Source organism: Triticum dicoccoides, chromosome 1B, assembly GCF_002162155.2.
Source record: "Triticum dicoccoides isolate Atlit2015 ecotype Zavitan chromosome 1B, WEW_v2.0, whole genome shotgun sequence".
Taxonomy (NCBI): Eukaryota; Viridiplantae; Streptophyta; class Magnoliopsida; order Poales; family Poaceae; genus Triticum; species Triticum dicoccoides.
Genome location: NC_041381.1, coordinates 339114277 through 339131761, shown reverse-complemented (window position 1 = coordinate 339131761; position 17485 = coordinate 339114277). Strand labels below are relative to the sequence as shown.

Below are 17485 nucleotides of genomic sequence, written 5' to 3'. Positions count from 1 at the left end.
ACATGAGTTGTCATTTGATTAACGGGATCACATCATTAGGAGAATGATGTGATTGACATGACCCATTCCGTTAGCTTAGCACTTGATCGTTTAGTATGTTGCTATTCCTTTCTTCATGACTTATACATGTTCCTACAACTATGAGATTATGCAACTCCCGTTTACCGGAGAAACACTTTGTGTGCTACCAAACGTCACAACATAACTGGGTGATTATAAAGGAGCTCTACAGGTGTCTCCAAAGGTACATGTTGAGTTGGCGTATTTCGAGATTAGGTTTTGTCACTCCGATTGTCAGAGAGATATCTCTGGGCCCTCTCGGTAATGCACATCACTATAAGCCTTGCAAGCAATGTAGCTAATGAGTTAGTTACAGAATGATGCATTACATAACGAGTAAAGAGACTTGCCGGTAACGAGATTGAACTAGGTATTGAGATACCGATGATCGAATCTCGGGCAAGTAACATACCAATGACAAAGGGAACAACGTATGTTGTTATGCGGTTTGACCGATAAAGATCTTCGCAGAATATGTAGGAACCAATATGAGCATCCAGGTTCCGCTATTGGTTATTGACTAGAAACGTGTCTCGGTCATGTCTACATAGTTCTCGAACCCGTAGGGTCCGCACGCTTAAGGTTTTGATGACAGTTATATTATGAGTTTATGAGTTTTGATGTACCGAAGTTTGTTCGGAGTCTCGGATGTGATTACGGACATGACTAGAAGTCTCGAAATGGTCGAGACATGAAGATTGATATATTGGAAGCCTATATTTGGATGTCGGAAGTGTTCTGGGTGAAATCGGGATTTTACCGGAGTACCGGGGGGTTACCGAAACCCCCCGGGGGCTTAATGGGCCTACATGGGCCTTAGTGGAAATAGAGGGAAGCAAGGGGAGTGTGGGGCGCGCCCCCCAAGGCCCAAACCGAATTGGTTTAGGGCAAGGGGGGCTGGCCCCCTCTTTCCTTCTCCTCCTCTCCCTTTCCTTCCCCCTTCTCCTAGTCCAACAAGGAAGGAGGGAGTCCTACTCTCGGTGGGAGTAGGACTCCCCATGGCGCGCGCCCTCCTAGGCCGGCCGCCCCCTCCCCCCTTGCTCCTTTATATACGGGGGCAAGGGGGCACCTCTAGACACAACAATTGATCCGTTGGATCTCTTAGCCGTGTGCGGTGCCCCCCCCCCCACCATAATTCACCTCGATAATATCGTGGCGGTGCTTAGGCGAAGCCTTGCGTCGGTAGAACATCATCATCGTCACCACACCGTCGTGCTGACGAAACTCTCCCTCAAAGTTCGGCTGGATCGGAGTTCGAGGGACGTCATCGAGCTGAACGTGTGCTGAACTCGGAGGTGTCGTGCGTTCGGTACTTGATCGGTCGGATCGTGAAGACATACGACTACATCAACCGCATTGTGCTAACACTTCCGCTTTCGGTCTACGAGGGTACGTGGACACACTCTCCCCTCTCGTTGCTATGCATCACCATGATCTTGCGTGTGCGTGGGAATTTTTTTGAAATTACTACGTTCCCCAACATCTTGTCCATCACATCATTCTCTAATGATGTGATCCCGTTCATCAAATGACAACGCATGTATATGGTTAGGAAACTTAACCATCTTTGATTAATGAGCTAGTCAAGTAGAGGCATACTAGGGACACTCTGTTTTGTCTATGTATTCACACATGTACTAAGTTTCCGATTAATACAATTCTAGCATGAATAATAAATATTTATCATGATATAAGGAAATATAAATAACAACTTTATTGTTGCCTCTAGGGCATATTTCCTTCAGTAAGGAGTAAAATGAACTAGCATGAGATGGTTGTGGTGAATGAGGTGGTTGCCAACTCGAAGGACTATGATAGAGAATACGTAGAGAAGATCCAAAATATGACTATTACTCAAACAGTGGTATGGGGATCGGAATCAACGGTAGAAATCTAACAAAACTAACAAAATAGTTCAAATAAATTTGAGCAGTCAAGGTAGTGTACAAAAACCAGAAGAAATACAACACTCAAAAGTACTGATGGAAAATGAGCAGTTGTTTTGAAAACAAAAAAGATAACGCCTTTTCTATTGGGACATAGTTGCTCGAAAATGTTGGTTAGACATATTGCTCGGTAGTACCCAACAAAACAAAATCATTGCAAGATTTGAGAAATCTGCAAAAAATAGCTGTCGCGGCTTGGAAGTTATGGACGAAAAGAAGCAGATGTATTGCTTACACTTTGACAAAAGAGAAGCAAACCGAGACGGCTCGGGAATGCCAATGAAATGTGATGCTCAGAAGTTACAGGGTTGGTAATTCTGAACAAAAAGAATGGTGGTTATTTTCAGTTGAGTCTAGGTTTGATCTTTGATTATGAATAAACCTAGGAGTCTTGGTAATACCAGGCCAAAATCTTAGGAATTACCAATGCTTAGAGAAATCCATACAAAGATGGCTGGGTTGGGGACTTTGGGATAGATTTTACTTTGGATATATTCTTGAAATTTGAAAAAAAAGTCATTGCTTGTGCCTCTCTTCATAGTATGATTGTCCTATTATCAATGTGAATCTTGGATTCACCAAAATACCTAGAAAGTACAAACTATGAGCTTGATGAGGAGAACAACTAGAAAAGTTGTTTGTAGGGGTCACTAATCATCTCCCGTATAAAGCCATAGACCTGAATATGAAAATTATTCCAAATTCCTGAAATGAACTCATTGAAATCATTAGTCCTCTTGGATGTTTTTTTCATTAAGCTTAAAAACAACTAGGGTATTATGAGGATGCACTTTCAATATGTCAGAGGGTCCAAAGAGAATGCACCCGGTGGCTCAGAATGCACAAAGGTGATTTTTTTCACAAAGGCTTGGAGGATCCGGTGGAAGCAATTCAAAGATTTCAAATGAAACTTATGGTTTTTGGATACAACATAGATTACAACTCGAAGGGTCTTACCACACAACATTCGGAGGTTCCAAACTATACTATAATCCTTGGATTTTGCTACTATATGATCTCACAATGTCCAGATGAAACTCACTCAGAGTGTTTGAACGAAACTTTTAGTTCAAACTTTAATTGGCTTGGAGGTATTGGACAGACGACACTCACGGCTACTAGACAAAAGGAGCAATGCTACACATATGAAAGCTTACGTGAGGCTTTTAAGTAAAAGCTGATGTGGAGGTGGGTAATTGGGCCAGGATAGCAGATGGGGCCCACCCTGGTTAAATTAGGGGGGGAGAGAATGTATGGAAGGTTAAGTAAACTTACATAGGACTTTTAGTAGGTGTAGGATTATTGGGACAGAAGTCACCTCCAGGTACCGAACGTGAGTAAAAAAAAATTGTACCATCTTAGATATACGAGACACCTTGCTTGGAGGATCCGAAGTGCATAAGGTGCAACTAACTAACTATCTAGATTGCTTCAGAGGCTCCGGATGGAATCAATTTGGAGGTTCCGAACAGACGAATGTGAAGAGAGTTAGGACTTGGAATAATGAGAAATTTTGATGGGTTTTGGAGACTGAACTTTGATCACATAGCAAGAAATACTTGTCACAAGACCCAAGACCCCCTTTAACAGTATCAGCATACCTACGACTCGAAGTGATCATGCCAAAGCTTGATCCTTAGATTTCGAGGGGTCACAAACCATCTTCCAAACTCAACATCTTTTGGGACTATAGCTGATCAACACTATGAGAAATTGTAAGTCCCTTTATTCAGTCTTGTTGTCATTATTCATCAAAACCCACTATGGGGTCCTAGATGCACTTACAGCTTGACTACTTCCACGACCCCCGCGATTGCTTATCCTTTTTCCCACTCAAATTGCGCAAATAAATAATGATATGGTTGAGGGCATGTCAACCATCCAAGACATCAATGCCGAAATTCATCTGGCATCCAAGCCTCTCTATCTGAAGTTCTGTTCAGACATGCATGTCCTAGTCCTACAACAGACTCCACGACGCTGTCACACCTATTGCATTTGCATGCAAACACAAAGATTAAGCAAGCACGCACCGTGGAACCAGCTCACAAACATTGCATTTCCATGGCCGGTTCCCAGCCGAAGCACCAGCTCCCCCGCCAGCCAGCCCACCAAACAAGCCAGACCCTCTAGAACCATCAGGCACTATAAATACCCAAGGCATGGCACATCACCGCCGCACCACAAGAGCAACCAACCATCCACGACACACACAGCACGGCAGCGGCGTAAAGGGAAAACTCCCGCAAGATGTCTCAGCTCGCCCGCGCTAGCCTGACTGCGGTGGCGATGCTCCTCCTCCTTGCCGCTGCTGCGGCGGCGGAGGGGCCAGCAGGCTGCCAGGACGACGTTGTGGCGCTCAACGAGGCCTGCTACCAGTACGTGCAGAAGGGCGCGCCGACGGTGCCGCCGTCGCAGGAGTGCTGCGACGCCGTGCGGCGCGTGGACGTGCCCTGCGTCTGCAGCTACCTGGGCAGCCCCGGCGTGAGGGACAACATCAGCATGGAGAAGGTGTTCTACGTCTCCCAGCAGTGCGGCGTCAGCATCCCTGGCAACTGCGGAGGTGAGCCAGCTAGCTGCTTCACTTGCTCAACAGCCTGTACATGATTGAACTGAGACTGACATGCTTACCCCGCCAAATTGCGCTAGTCCATTCAAACCTCAGGGAACTACATGTATACCAGGATAACTATTCATCCAAAAATGTCGTTCGAGTTCATTATTCTAAGTAACAGTTGAACCGATTTGTGTTTTGGGTTTATTACAGGATCGAAGGTCTGAAGCAGGAACAGGCCAGCTGAATGGCAAGCTTGGATAACGTAAGCAGCGCAGTTCGCACTGCTGGAATAAATAAGACGTCCTGGTCAACTCATAGGTGGACGATGCCGGAGCACAAGGAATGCATTGCCATTCAGTTGCTGGAAATATTTATAATATTGTACTTTGACTACGTTGCAACTTGTTGCAAGACTGTTGTATTGCCATTCAGTTGCTAAAATTATTATACTTTGACTACGTTGCAACTTCCCTGATAGAGTATTACTATTATCTAAAGTTTACCGGTGAAGATAATTCTGGATGACTGAACTGAAACCAATCACATGTGCAGATCCATCAAAACAATTTAGATGCCAAAAACCTACAAACATATGCATACACAGAAGACAAAATGGCACTGATCAATCCCCAATCTCTCCCCTTCAAGTAGTGGTATATCTTAGCAAGTAATTACATCACAACTCAGTGGTTCATGGGCGGCCTGGAAAAGAAGCAGCCCCCCAGTGGAAGAACTATACAATTCGCCCTCCACGAATCACAAACTCATCCAGCCCAAAACACTGGACTCCGCAGCAGCACTCACAAACCTCTCTAGGACTAGCGCCGGCGTGTAAAATGCCGGCGCGTCTACACCGTCACCATCATCATACACTCACGAAAACTTGGAGGTGTTGAGCCTGCCCCACCATTTCCGCTTGGCCGAGTTGGGGGAGGACTCGTTGCCGCCACCGCCACCGCCGCCGCTGGCGAGCTTGTTCAGGATCACCTTGGTCTCCCTGATGCGGGAGCCGAAGTCCTTCTTCCACGAGTCGAAGTTCTGCTTCAGCCTGCGGAGCTCCACGTCCGGGTTCAGGCTCGCGTCCGCCTGCCCGGACTTGACCTCCACCAGGAACTTGGCGTCGTCGGCGAAAACCTGGCTCCGCTGCTCCAGCTCCTCCGCCAGCCGCCCGATGACGCTCATGCTGGCGTTCATCTCGCGCCCGGTGATCCGCGGCGCCGCGGCCAGCTGCTGGGAGGAGCCCCCGCCCACGTGGTTCCCGTTGCTCTCCCAGCTCTGCTCCACGGACGAGTCCGACATCCGAGGCGTCTCGTCCAGGGCCAGGCTCTTCTTCGCCACCGACAGGCTCGACTGCAGCGACCGCATCTGCTTCTGCCACATCTCCTCCATCGCCTTCATTTTCTGCTCGTATTCTAACCATCGGTTCTCGTATTGCTGGAGCCGCTGGTGTAGCATCTCGTTCTCCTCGTCCTTCTCTCGGACTGTCGCCTCGGCACGAAGGATTCGCCGTTGTAGCTCGGCCAGGAATGACGCCTTTATCAGGATTTGGTCACCCTCTGCCTCCTGAAAGAATTTAATTCATGGGTTTAAGTGCGACCAGAATCAGATAGTGTAAACAAATTTTCTGCAGTTCCAAATGAGAAACACTACTAGCATGGACATCATATTTTAGATAGCATAGAAACAGATATGATGTGTACCTTTTTCGACTCGAATTCTCTCAACACGTTCAGTAGATCGACATTGCCGGCGCATCTTCTAACAAGGCAGCCGCGGATACCTTCATATTATGCCAAGACAACAGGGAACCAGAAATAGTGAGTCATACTGCCACTTCTATCTTTGCAGAGTCTGACGAGAATGAGGAAAATCTTCTTACCAGATTGTATAACCACTGAAGCCTTCCGTATCTTGATGAAGTATCTTCTTGCATGCCAGCCTCTTAGATTTTTCTGCACAAGAGTGGCTGCCCTATGTTTCCTCAACAGAGATGAATAACTTTGCCTTGCATTCTCAGCACGAATGACTGCAAGATGAGAAGAGCAACCAGCCCATACAGTAAGCATGAGCAGGAGAGAAAGATACAGCAACAGGAAATACAGTAAAATGCACAAGGCAGTGGCTTGGGTAGCTACATGATTGAAGAGCCAAAACTCCTCTGATTCGTTCACTTGCATGGCGTCGTGCTTGATACCCTCTGAAACAGCTTTGAACCCTTAAAACACCATGTAGAGTACGATTCCGAGTATTCTCAAGGTTGCCAATCTTCAGTTCCCCAAAAAAGAAGCAATACAAGATGGTTGTCATTAAAAGCTTAAGTAATAGTAGTAGACGAATGTATAGATGACCACTCAAACTTCAAAGACAGCATAATTATGAATTATAAATTTTAGAAAGCAACTTTAAACATGTGATGTCCATTCATATAAGTATCATAGGCCAACACCGTACAGAGGAACAAACATGGTGATACAGCATTTTCCAGAAATACATCACTTACACAAGGAAAAGAAGGCAAGCCAAACTGACACTGCCGTGTGCACTAGAAGAACGAGAGCCACCACTTGTCATTCACAAAACAAAACGCCAGATGTAATTCAAAAATGTGTGAACCGTGAGCCATTGTGCTCTTGGCATGCTCTTCGGAAAGCATCCCTACCTGAATGTTTTCTCCTTGATACCTGTTTGGTGCATCTTTCTTGTATATATATTTTTTTATTTTTTTTATTTACAAACCTTTGTTGTTTATAGATCAGTGCTGCCGTACTACCTGGACCTTGTGGATCCCAATTTCTGTGTATTTTTTACTCCTTATTTAGTGTATGCTTAGCAAATCACTGAATGTACTTATTAATGGCCTTGCTAGACAACAGCAGATCAGTGCACTAGCAAATCACCAGCATAGCAGTCGAATATCAAATTACTAAGCTGCCCTGCTGTGAAATATTGTGCAGTATAAGTAATTATTATCTAATTACTTGTCTATTCTGAAAGTGAAACTCAGTGAGTACGAGATGAATACAGAGTGTAAACAAAGTAGCATTATAATGTATGGAATACAACAATAACCCAGGCATGTTAATAAATGAAACAAAGACTGCTTGACTGACCTGACCAGTTCGGAAGAACAACTTTGTGTAGCCAACTTGATACATCTCAGGCAAAATGTTGAATTGATGAAGAATTGCAACCGAAACACTAAGTGGATCTTGAGACGCAACATCCTCAAGAAGAAGAAAACCATACCTGATAACTTGAATCATTAACATCTTGCACACAACAAAAATCAGAAGCATAATATAGATATACAGATATTTGAATTACCGCCGAGCAAACTTCTGATGAGTCATTCTCGTTGGGTACCCAGATCTTGAAATGCGCACAACTTCAAGAACCCCGCAGCATTTCAGTTGCTGAAGCACAAGTTCTTGTCCGTAAATGGCAGGGAGTTGCAAATTATTTGGTTTAATACAACGTATGAAGTGTGGTGTTGTGCTTTCAAGTCTTTGCATAAGTTGGAATAATTGTCCCTGCGAAACATTTAAACAGCCGGTTGTTAACAGTTGATCTGGTTCATTCAAGATCTCCTTAGAAATTTCTTTGGAGCCACAAAGGTTTTTACCTTAAACTTCATTGCTACACTTAACTTCTGTGAATCAGCAACACTAGGCCTGTATGGTATGGATTCAAGATTATCAGATTGAGCAAGCATCTTAGATGCAAAAGTTTGTGGTATAGATAATTTGCATTTGGCAAGGAACTGAATTGAGTCCATGTGCAATAAATCTCTGTTCTTCTCCAGAAAACCCGATGTGTCATACGCCACCTAATCATCAAAGAAATGGAAATAAAGTTGACAAATGGTAAAAGAAAGACTGATGTGAACATAGAACTGTATATTTGACAACTCCCAACCTCTCCTGCATAGTGACGGACAGTGAAAGCCTTGCCTCTTTCTCCTCTGAAGCAAGAATTAGTGTCAAGATGTTGCTTGAGCTTGTTTGCAAAAGTAAGGTCTGTGGCATTAGGGAATGTAGATTCCTCATCCAGCAGAGACAACAACCCCAGTGGTTTCTGTATCCAGTAGGAGAAGTGAGCAAGATAAAGAATCCCAGACATTTTTATCCAGTAAGAGAAGTAAGCGAGTTTTATTTTCTTTATTTTAGTTTTGCCACAAGACATCTACAGAAGTCATTAAACTCCAGCAAGGTTAAGTGGTATGTTTGGTTTGTGCCCAAGGTTGTCATGCCGAAAAGTTGAGCCAAAATTTTGGTTGAGGTTTTGCTTGCCAATGGATTGGCCAACATTGGCTAGAAAACTGAACTAGAGTTGGTAAAGAAGCATTGTTATGCCAAAAAGATGGTCTTCGTCCAAACAGAGGCCAATGGCATGTCCAAAAACAATTGTAGGGTACACTTTGGTCCCAGTCCAAACATACCATAACCCAATATACACCTTGGTTGGGAACCCAGAATCCATTGTGATAAGCCAGTTATATATTCCACCCTTGTTTTCCCGATGCTAGTTATCATCATGGTTTGAGAAACCAGTAACTACATTTACTTGTACAACGTTAGGATGGGTTAATCACGGAGTATTTACCAAGTTTGTAGAACCCCTGTATTCCTAAAAATGGAAGTATTTGCATATTGGTACAATCTGAAATCTGCAGGCTTTACTTTGAGTGATGTGGAGACCTTCACATTCTATTTTTCTAGTAGTGAATTTTTGTCTCTTAGCTAAGAATGATTGAATGCTATGCGAAAATAGCACTTGCAGTAAATTTATATTTGGAATTTTGCAAGTTAACCACTTTCCAGCAAAACAAAGGCATTCCCCCTCTGCTTATGCCAAATAAAATAGGCATGTGCTTTTTAAGGAAGTACTGGTAGAATTTAAAGCGAAGTGGAGCCTTGGCGCAGCGGTAAAGCTGTCGCCTTGTGACAATGAGGTCATGGGTTCGAGTCCTGGAAACAGCCTCTTGCAGAAATGTAAGGAAAGGCTGCGTACAAAAGACCCGAAGTGGTCGGACCCTTCCACAGACCCTACGCAATGGGGAGCTACGTGCACCAGGACTGGTAGAATTTAAAGCATTCCAGCACAGACTAACATATTTATGATTTCTTGATGATGACAACAATGAAGAAAATGTACAGGCCCATACTTTCTCAAATAGATTCAAGCAGTCCTGGTTGTCCTCAAACTCAACCTTAGCCCAGTCAATGCCATCTTCAACATATTCCTGATCACATAAATGACATATTTTTAGAAAGTTACAAGAAAATCGATAAATCGTGGAGTGACTATATAACAATCTCGCCTTTCTGAATTTAGCCAATATAAAAGATTAGAAATAGCAATCTCAAGAAGCACATGCAATACATTTTAATCTCAACAGTAAGGAAGAACATTACAGTTGTGACAGAAATTGAAGCCATAATCAGTAAGAGAAGTTCACGGAATAATAGGAGCATCAATACTATTTTACTACCTCCATTCCTAAATATAAGTCTTTTTAGAGATTCCAATATGGACTACATACGGAGCAAAATGAGTGAATCTACACTCTAAACTACGTTTATATACATCCGTATGTAGTCCATATTGAAATCTCTAAAAAGACTTATATTTAGGAACAGAGGGAGTAACCTTTAAGTATTTTTTTTCTTTACTGAGTAGTGTGAAAGTATTGTGAAGTCAATAAAAGAACAAGAATGATCACTACAAAATGTACACCTGCTGGTACCAGAAACTAAGTAAAATTGCAATGCTGCAAAACATGCACCTGAAAGTCAAACAACAACTCACCTCTTGCTCAAGCTTAAACAAATGGCGATTGAAATGTTGTTGTAGCCTCTCATTTGCATAATTAATGCAGAACTGTTCAAAACTGTTTTTCTGCAATTTGATAGCGTGTCATGAGAAAACATTTGACAATGAAAATGTGAAAATGCAAGCCAAAGGGAAGTGCATTACATCAAATGATTCAAAGCCGTAGATGTCAAGAATACTGATTGATCTCCCAGTTCGACGCTTGCCAACTGAAAGGGACTTGTTAATTTGTTCTACAAGCCACTCGAACAAACTGGCATAGAGCGCTTTGGCCAGAGCATCCCTTGTGTCAGTTGCCTGCAATATCCAAAGAGAGGTAGGTTTGTAAGAGATGTAAATCAAATAGGACTTCATGGCTAGTAATTTGCCTAGCCATTAGTTGAGAAATCATGCTAACCTGCGTAAGGGTAAGCTTCTGGACAATATTCTCATTATTAACTTTCATGTGCCGCTTTGACAAAACTAAATTGAGATCTTCAATACTGCAGCCAAGAAGTCGTGAAACCGTTTCCGCAGCTGAAATAAAACTTATTTTGTTAATTTTATAAAATAGAACCAGCCAGTGATACAAATGCGATACAAATGCTAATTTGTTTTCAGATCTTCACATTGCGGTATGTTATACTAAAACATTGAACAAAATTGACAAAAATACACAGCAGTAAAGGTACCATCAGTATTTAAAACTGATGATATACAACAGTATGTTAACCAAATCATCACCAGATACCATATATTGTGGAAGGTATGGTTCATATAACCATATTAACGACTGAAAGCACACATGTTCTTTTTACCTTCTTCTACAGTGATCTCAACATGATTTTCATTATCAATAATTGTGAAAGAGACATCTCCAAGCCAGAGCACAGCTGAAACCATTGCGAAAACATTATCTTGGTCCTCCTTGCTGATATGGACGATGTTCATGGCTTCCTATTAAAAATATAAGTCAACAAACATGACAGTACACAAGAACAACTACAGGCATGATAATGCCTTCTATGGAATTAGCTTTATATAGCGACGCATTTATTGTTGTGCCCCAGGTAATGTAAAAGAAGGTATTTTAATTAGAAGGAGGCAAAAGTATATTATACCGTTACAGCACGAAACATTTCGGCATCATCCACGCCAGCAATTGAATAGCAACAACTCTGTTTCAGATATTTGTATTCATCCACCTTCTTCAAATTCAACTTCTCTGTATCAAAACATTGCACAGAAAACCATGTACAACTAAGTATTGTGCAATGCAAAAGAGTGGAGCAAAGTCAATTGTCGATGGAAGACATTGTAGTATCTATGTTGAAAGCCGAGCAGCACAAATAGTAGTTCTTGTAATAAGCAGGACGAAAAGGACTATGTTCAAAAGAAGTTTGAGAGGATATACTAGGATGCCATCACCTGTACAACTGTATGAACCAAATAAGCCAGCAACTAACAAATTCAGACAGGATGAATAGATTATGTACCTCTGAGAGTCGTTGGAGCACCAGCACATAGCTGATAAAATATATGGTAGGAACGCTCACCGACTGCACACTGTACAACCCTTGACTACCATGGTGGAAAAGTTCGGATTAGGTTACTTATCCTAAAACAGTGTTTAGGAGAAAAAAGATAACCAGAAAATTAGAAGTTACCTTCTCGAGTAGAACTGTCCAATTGCGCATGCAGCAAGATCATTAGAAAATTTCATCAATAAAAAACATAAAAGTAAATTTAAACCAGAAAATGTTAATGATATAAAGCAGGTACACTTGGTAGAATCTGCATACATGTTTGAATCATGGCACCACATATTCTTCCAGTCGTACTGAAATGAATTTCAATGAGCTTTCCCTGTAATAAAAAATATAAGAATATTAGCCAAACTTTGTTCGCGTTACAGTATTGTGATAATCACAAGAAAAACTTACGAAGCGACTTGAATTATCATTTCTTAATGTCTTTGCATTGCCAAAAGCCTCGAGTATTGGGTTAGTCTGTAGGATCTCATACTCTATGCCACTTCCACCTCCAAGTGAAGCCAGATACTGCATGGCGATCTTTGCAGTTTCTGTTTTTCCTGCTCCACTCTCACCACTACATAGATAATGACATCACTTATTCATTTGCTCACCATATCATGGCTTAAGTAAAAAAGGAAGACAATTGCTTAAATAATGTCAGTGAAACAAAAAATTTGAAAGTGCAAACTGAAGTGTAAGTTATCCTGCACAGTGAACCTTTTAAATCAGCTACGGCAAATTTATTAGATTTTTGCTACTCCACTGTTTATTCCAATCTAAGGCGATACAGAAAATCTACCACATTTATTACTTACTGGTGAACCATGTAAAAGAAAAGGATCAGGTAAATGAGATTATAGGGTTGGTGTGTGCCTATTGCATCTGTTGGAAGTGGACTACTCTCAAGTCCCAATTTTTGTATGACAGACAACCACGCATATTTTAATATCCCAGTAGGACCCTTGTAGTGTGAACTGAAATGATGGACAATGCATGAGACGATTATAGGGTTGGCATGTGCCTATTGCATCTGTTGGAAGTGGACTACTCAAGTCCCAATTTTTGTATGACAAACAACTGCACATATTTTAATATCCTGGTAGGACCCTCACAGTGTGAACTGAAATGATGGACAATGCATGAGACGATTAATATAGGTACATTTCACTGGTTACGTGACTATTTATTCTGTTCAGCTGACAGAAAAAAGTAGCAGAAAATTAAACACTACCAATCCCAAAAACACATATTTCATGTGGCTTGGCTCCTTTATCTTTTACGTATCAATTCAGGTGCAAAGTTAATCCCACTGAATGCTTCTTAGTTCTTACTGAAAAAATAGAAGATACCAACCTTATAATAATGGACTGGTTAACTTCATCTGCAAATGAACATGTCAATTATTAGGCATAGATGTAGATGATTTTCCTCAGAAAATTGAAAGATCGTACCAGCAAGAAAGGTGTACTAACAACAGTAGACTGACCTCTTTTCATTTCACGAAGCGCTGAATCTGCTATTGCATACACATGTGGACTGTCCATTGTTTTGTTTCTATATGCCTTAATATACTCATTACCATACAGTGCAACCTTCTTAAAAGGGTTGACTGCCACCAAAACTGGACCTGCTTTAGTCTACAATGCAATAAACATATCACTAAGAAATTCATCGAACTCCAGAAAAGAAGACAAGGTTCTGATCTATCCTCACATAAATCATGTCTTGTGAATATCTGTACTGCAAGTTGTACAGCACGGATGGTTCACTTAGATAACTCAGCTGCATAAGATCATCCACTCCATCAAGAATTTCAGGATTTGCAGGTTGAAGGCTCTCCGTTTTCAATCTTAGAACCTTCAATTGGAAGAAGGGGAGTCAAACTATCATAATTTCAAAGAGATGATAAGATCTTCCATGCAGATTTTAGGTAGCTTACTTTTCCTTCAGGAACCTTTAGTACAGACTCGTCACCAGAGGTAGTAATCACGGTGCATAAGGCCCAATCACCATTTGGAAGCTGACAAAAAACTCTATTCTTCTGCAACAAGTGTTAGGTAGAAGGTAAATTAGCGTCTTACTACAAGTTGAATAACAGATACAAGCATATCAATTGTATAATTCCAGAAGTTGTTCAATTTGAAATTGGCTGTTTAATAAGTAGCTAATGCATCTCTTAATTGTGACACAACAGTATTATATGTAATAACGGGTAGCTAGAAAAGAAAATTTACCAAAGACGCGACAGAAAATAAGTACTCCCTCGGTCCCAAAATAAGTGACTCGACTACTGAAACACCATTGACGGATCAAAATTTTAAATGATGAAGCTCTATTTACGGGTTTAACATACCCATAACAGTAAGCGCAGTGCAATGTTATGACAGATCACATCATGATAACAACCTAGAAGTCTAGAACTAGAGAAGAACACATTCCTCGAACTCTCACCAAAAATTTGCATGGCGCCTTCCTGGCATTGCAACGTCAAGTGGCAACATTTATAACTGCAGTACCATGGATAACAACCTAATTCCATCTACAACCGGACTGGGCAAATAGGACCCCCTAAACGTCCGCGGACAGCGCCGGCCCGCCCCTCATTTGTCCGTGTAGCGCAGTCGTCCCCTCATATGCAAACCCTCAAATCCATACAAAAACATGCAATGTAGATTTCAACACATGTACTTCCATTGCGCATAGTTCACACAGTCCGTACATTACATAGGGGAGTTCTACATACCATGAGAGACTACCAAAATGATGGCATGTTCTACTACATCATAACTAAATTAACATTAGATATACATAGTCTAGTTCATCATCTACGGCTGTCCTTGCCCTTGTCCTCATGCTCGTGGAAGTAATAGTCAATGACACAGTAGGGGTCGAGGCGGATCTGCTCGGCGCTAGAGCTGGATGTGTCGGACGCACCACCCAACACGTTCAGATCCTCCTCCTTGTGGGGGAGGCCGGCGAGGGCACGGACGGCCTGGGTTTGCTCCACAGCGAGGTCGCGGGCGGCCCGGGCACGCCGCTTGGCCCGGATCCGAGCACGGGCATCCTTGTCGCCGGCCGATACTATGCGACACACCTTCTCCTTTCACGGCGGGCACAATCGTCCCTCGACCCCAGTCTTGTGCATTGCTAGTATTGACCTCTGACTCGGAGTCCGATGCCGCAAGGACGAGGATCCAACGGCCCTCCTCTCAGAGCGCCTGATGCAGTGACGGTGTGTTATAGGCGCTGTGAGCTTATGCCGGAGGCGGTGCCACCAATGGATGCCATCCGGAGTGGCGAAGAAGGCGCCCAGCTGGTGGTCTGCCGCGGGCCGGCTCTGATGGAGGCGCTCGGCCATCCTTTCAGGAAAGGCGGGCCGTGAGCCAGACGGCTATCTCCTCCTTTGTCCGAGCTGGCATCCAGATCCCAGGCAACGGACCCGGACCGCGCGGACTCAGATCCGCTGCTAGCCATGCCGGAGATGACAGGAGCTGTGCGGACAGGAACCCGGGGTAGCGCGGGGCTGGCTGGAAATGGAGTGGACTGAAGAATGGCTAGGGTTTGCTCCGAGGTGGGGATAGGGAGTGATTTTGTGGGGTCGGGATGGGCCAGTCCAATATGGCAGACGTGTCCGGGCAGCTCCAAATCCGCCCCAACATGGAAGATGTTTGGGCTGGGTTTGAGGGGTCCGTTTGGGTGGCTGTTTTGGGTCCGGTTGTAGATGCTCTAAAGCACGTAGAAATGGAACTACATCATGGTATCTATGTAGCTCAGCCTAGCACTTTACAATTGTGTTTACTGGTTGCTGGAAATAAGGTCTACAGCTGGTTAATGCAGGAATTCAATCAAGCTACCAAAAAATAAAACTCGAAATAATAGGAGTTCACAGATTCAGAAACCACAAAACACTTCAGTCGGAGCTGACCAAATTTCAAGCATTATCCATATAAATTCTGTCATTCCAGAAGTGTCGGAAAACAGAAAGGGCAAAAACGAAGGGGGAAAGCCACCTTTTTAGCACCGTAGGAGCTGGTGTCACCCCATCTGGTGTCGCGGGGTGAGGGGCCAGCAGCTGCCGCCGGCGACGGCCTCCGCGGCGTCGCAGCCGCAGAGGACGCCGAATTGGCCTCCCCGCCACCTCCAGCACTCCCCTCCTCCTCCGTCGTCGTCGCCTTGGAGCTGTAGGGAGAGTCGGCGTCTCCCTCGGGCGGCACGGCCTCCCCTTCCTCTTCGTCCGCGGCGGCCCGGCGCCCGACGCCGTTGGGCGCCGGGCCGGCCTCGACGCCGGCACGCGCGGCAGAGTACTTGTAGTCGAGCGACATGGACCGCGCGGGCTGCACCTTGGTGGGCCCGCGCGGGCGCAGCGCCGCAGACTTGCGCACGGACCGCACCTCCACCGACGCCATCGCCGGCCGGCGCGCCCGAGATCACCTCGCGGAGGACCCAAAACTCCCGCCTCCGACGGGATCTCCGCCCAGAGCACCTCGATTCCACAAAACTCCTCCCAGCGCCAATCCACGCCCAGCAAACAACTCCCAAAATCCTAGAAAACCGCAGAAAAACACCACCGGAGCAGCCGATCTGGGAAACCGCCGAGGCCTCAGGAATGGCAGCGCGCGCGAGCTCCCTCTCCCGGAACCCGTGGAGACGCGTAACCCCGTGGCCGTGGCTCCTCCTCCACAGGCGCAGCAGCTCGCGTGCGCCTCCTTCCCTCTCTCTCTCTCTCTCTCTCTCTCTCTCTCTTTCTCTCGGGGGAAGGGTGAGAGAGCCAGCGACAGGGACAGAGTCACCAGAGAGAGGGAGAGAGAGTGGGGAGGAATATTTTAATGGAATTAAGGCGCCTCGCTTTTAGTATCCTGGACGAATTTTACGTGGTGGTGGTGGTTTAAAAATGTTCAAATCTAAATGGGGTGGCCGGGTGGGTGGAGGGGGGAAGGTTTTGAATCCGCCACATGGCAGCGCTCTCCTCGCGCTCACAATAATTCTAGTTCGGCCGCTGCTGGTGCAGGATCAGGATGGATGGATTCATCAGATCCAGGGAAAAAAAGTGTGGCCGGCATACGAGTCAGGAACGGGTGGCCTGCCTCGCGGTGACGGCGCGCTAACGGCTCCAGCCGTTGTTCCCTACCCAAAATGCCGACGATGGCCTCAGGTTTTAAATAATTATCAGGGACGATGCGCAAAAAGAAAGAATTATCAGGGACGACGATGATTCTGCGGGAGAGGAAATATGCCGGGGACAGGTGTCTCCATGCTCGTGGTAAAAGAAAGGCATCTCTTGACTTTTCCTCTTGGACAGTGCTGTCGTATCTTTCAGTCCAAACCAGTGGTTAAGCATGTTTGTTTCTATATATGTTTCTTTTCTTTTCTTTTCTTTTCTTTTTTAGAGTAGTAGTAGTAGTAGTTTTTCAACATTTCATGAGAAAGAATACATGCATTGATTGTGCGAAATGTGCCTTTGGTGTGATGTTCTTTCTATCGAGATTTTGAAAATTGCTGAAATAAAAAAAAACTCAAGTTAAAGGATGCATTCACAGTTAGAACAAGGACGAAAATAAGGGGATCTCTGGTTCTCC

At 44.2% G+C, this 17485-nt stretch overlaps 2 protein-coding genes across 2 annotated transcripts; one reads left to right on the top strand and one right to left on the bottom strand.

Moving 5' to 3' along the window:
* Window positions 1-4188: 4188 nt before the first annotated feature.
* LOC119333883 (putative lipid-transfer protein DIR1) lies at window positions 4189-5033 on the top strand. The gene is made up of 2 exons (XM_037606615.1): window positions 4189-4569; window positions 4774-5033. The coding sequence occupies exons 1-2, from the start codon at window positions 4257-4259 to the stop codon at window positions 4785-4787; spliced, it is 327 nt and encodes a 108-aa protein (XP_037462512.1). The 5' UTR covers window positions 4189-4256; the 3' UTR covers window positions 4788-5033.
* Window positions 5034-5166: 133 nt separating this feature from the next.
* On the bottom strand, window positions 5167-16712 carry LOC119333873 (myosin-1-like). Its single transcript, XM_037606611.1, has 23 exons — window positions 15920-16712; window positions 13849-13950; window positions 13623-13766; window positions 13396-13546; window positions 13263-13290; window positions 12318-12483; window positions 12177-12240; window positions 12042-12055; window positions 11871-11955; window positions 11496-11599; window positions 11193-11331; window positions 10793-10911; window positions 10540-10692; window positions 10372-10461; window positions 9728-9805; window positions 8479-8637; window positions 8186-8389; window positions 7888-8093; window positions 7674-7809; window positions 6699-6828; window positions 6443-6589; window positions 6264-6343; window positions 5167-6126 (listed from the first exon to the last, which is right to left on the bottom strand). Exons 1-23 carry the CDS (start codon window positions 16313-16315, stop codon window positions 5437-5439), a joined length of 3585 nt encoding a protein of 1194 aa, XP_037462508.1. The 5' UTR covers window positions 16316-16712; the 3' UTR covers window positions 5167-5436.
* Window positions 16713-17485: the final 773 nt, after the last annotated feature.

Excerpts from the sequence above, each read along its gene's own strand:
- LOC119333883 (XM_037606615.1), top strand. The coding sequence starts at position 4,257 with ATGTCTCAGCTCGCCCGCGCTAGCCTGACTGCGGTGGCGATGCTCCTC.
- LOC119333873 (XM_037606611.1), bottom strand. The coding sequence starts at position 16,315 with ATGGCGTCGGTGGAGGTGCGGTCCGTGCGCAAGTCTGCGGCGCTGCGC. Across the intron at positions 12,484-13,262 it reads AACCAGTCCATTATTATAAG|TGGTGAGAGTGGAGCAGGAA; the intron begins GTTGGTATCTTC and ends TTATCTATGTAG. Across the intron at positions 6,344-6,442 it reads TTCAGTGGTTATACAATCTG|GTATCCGCGGCTGCCTTGTT; the intron begins GTAAGAAGATTT and ends CATAATATGAAG.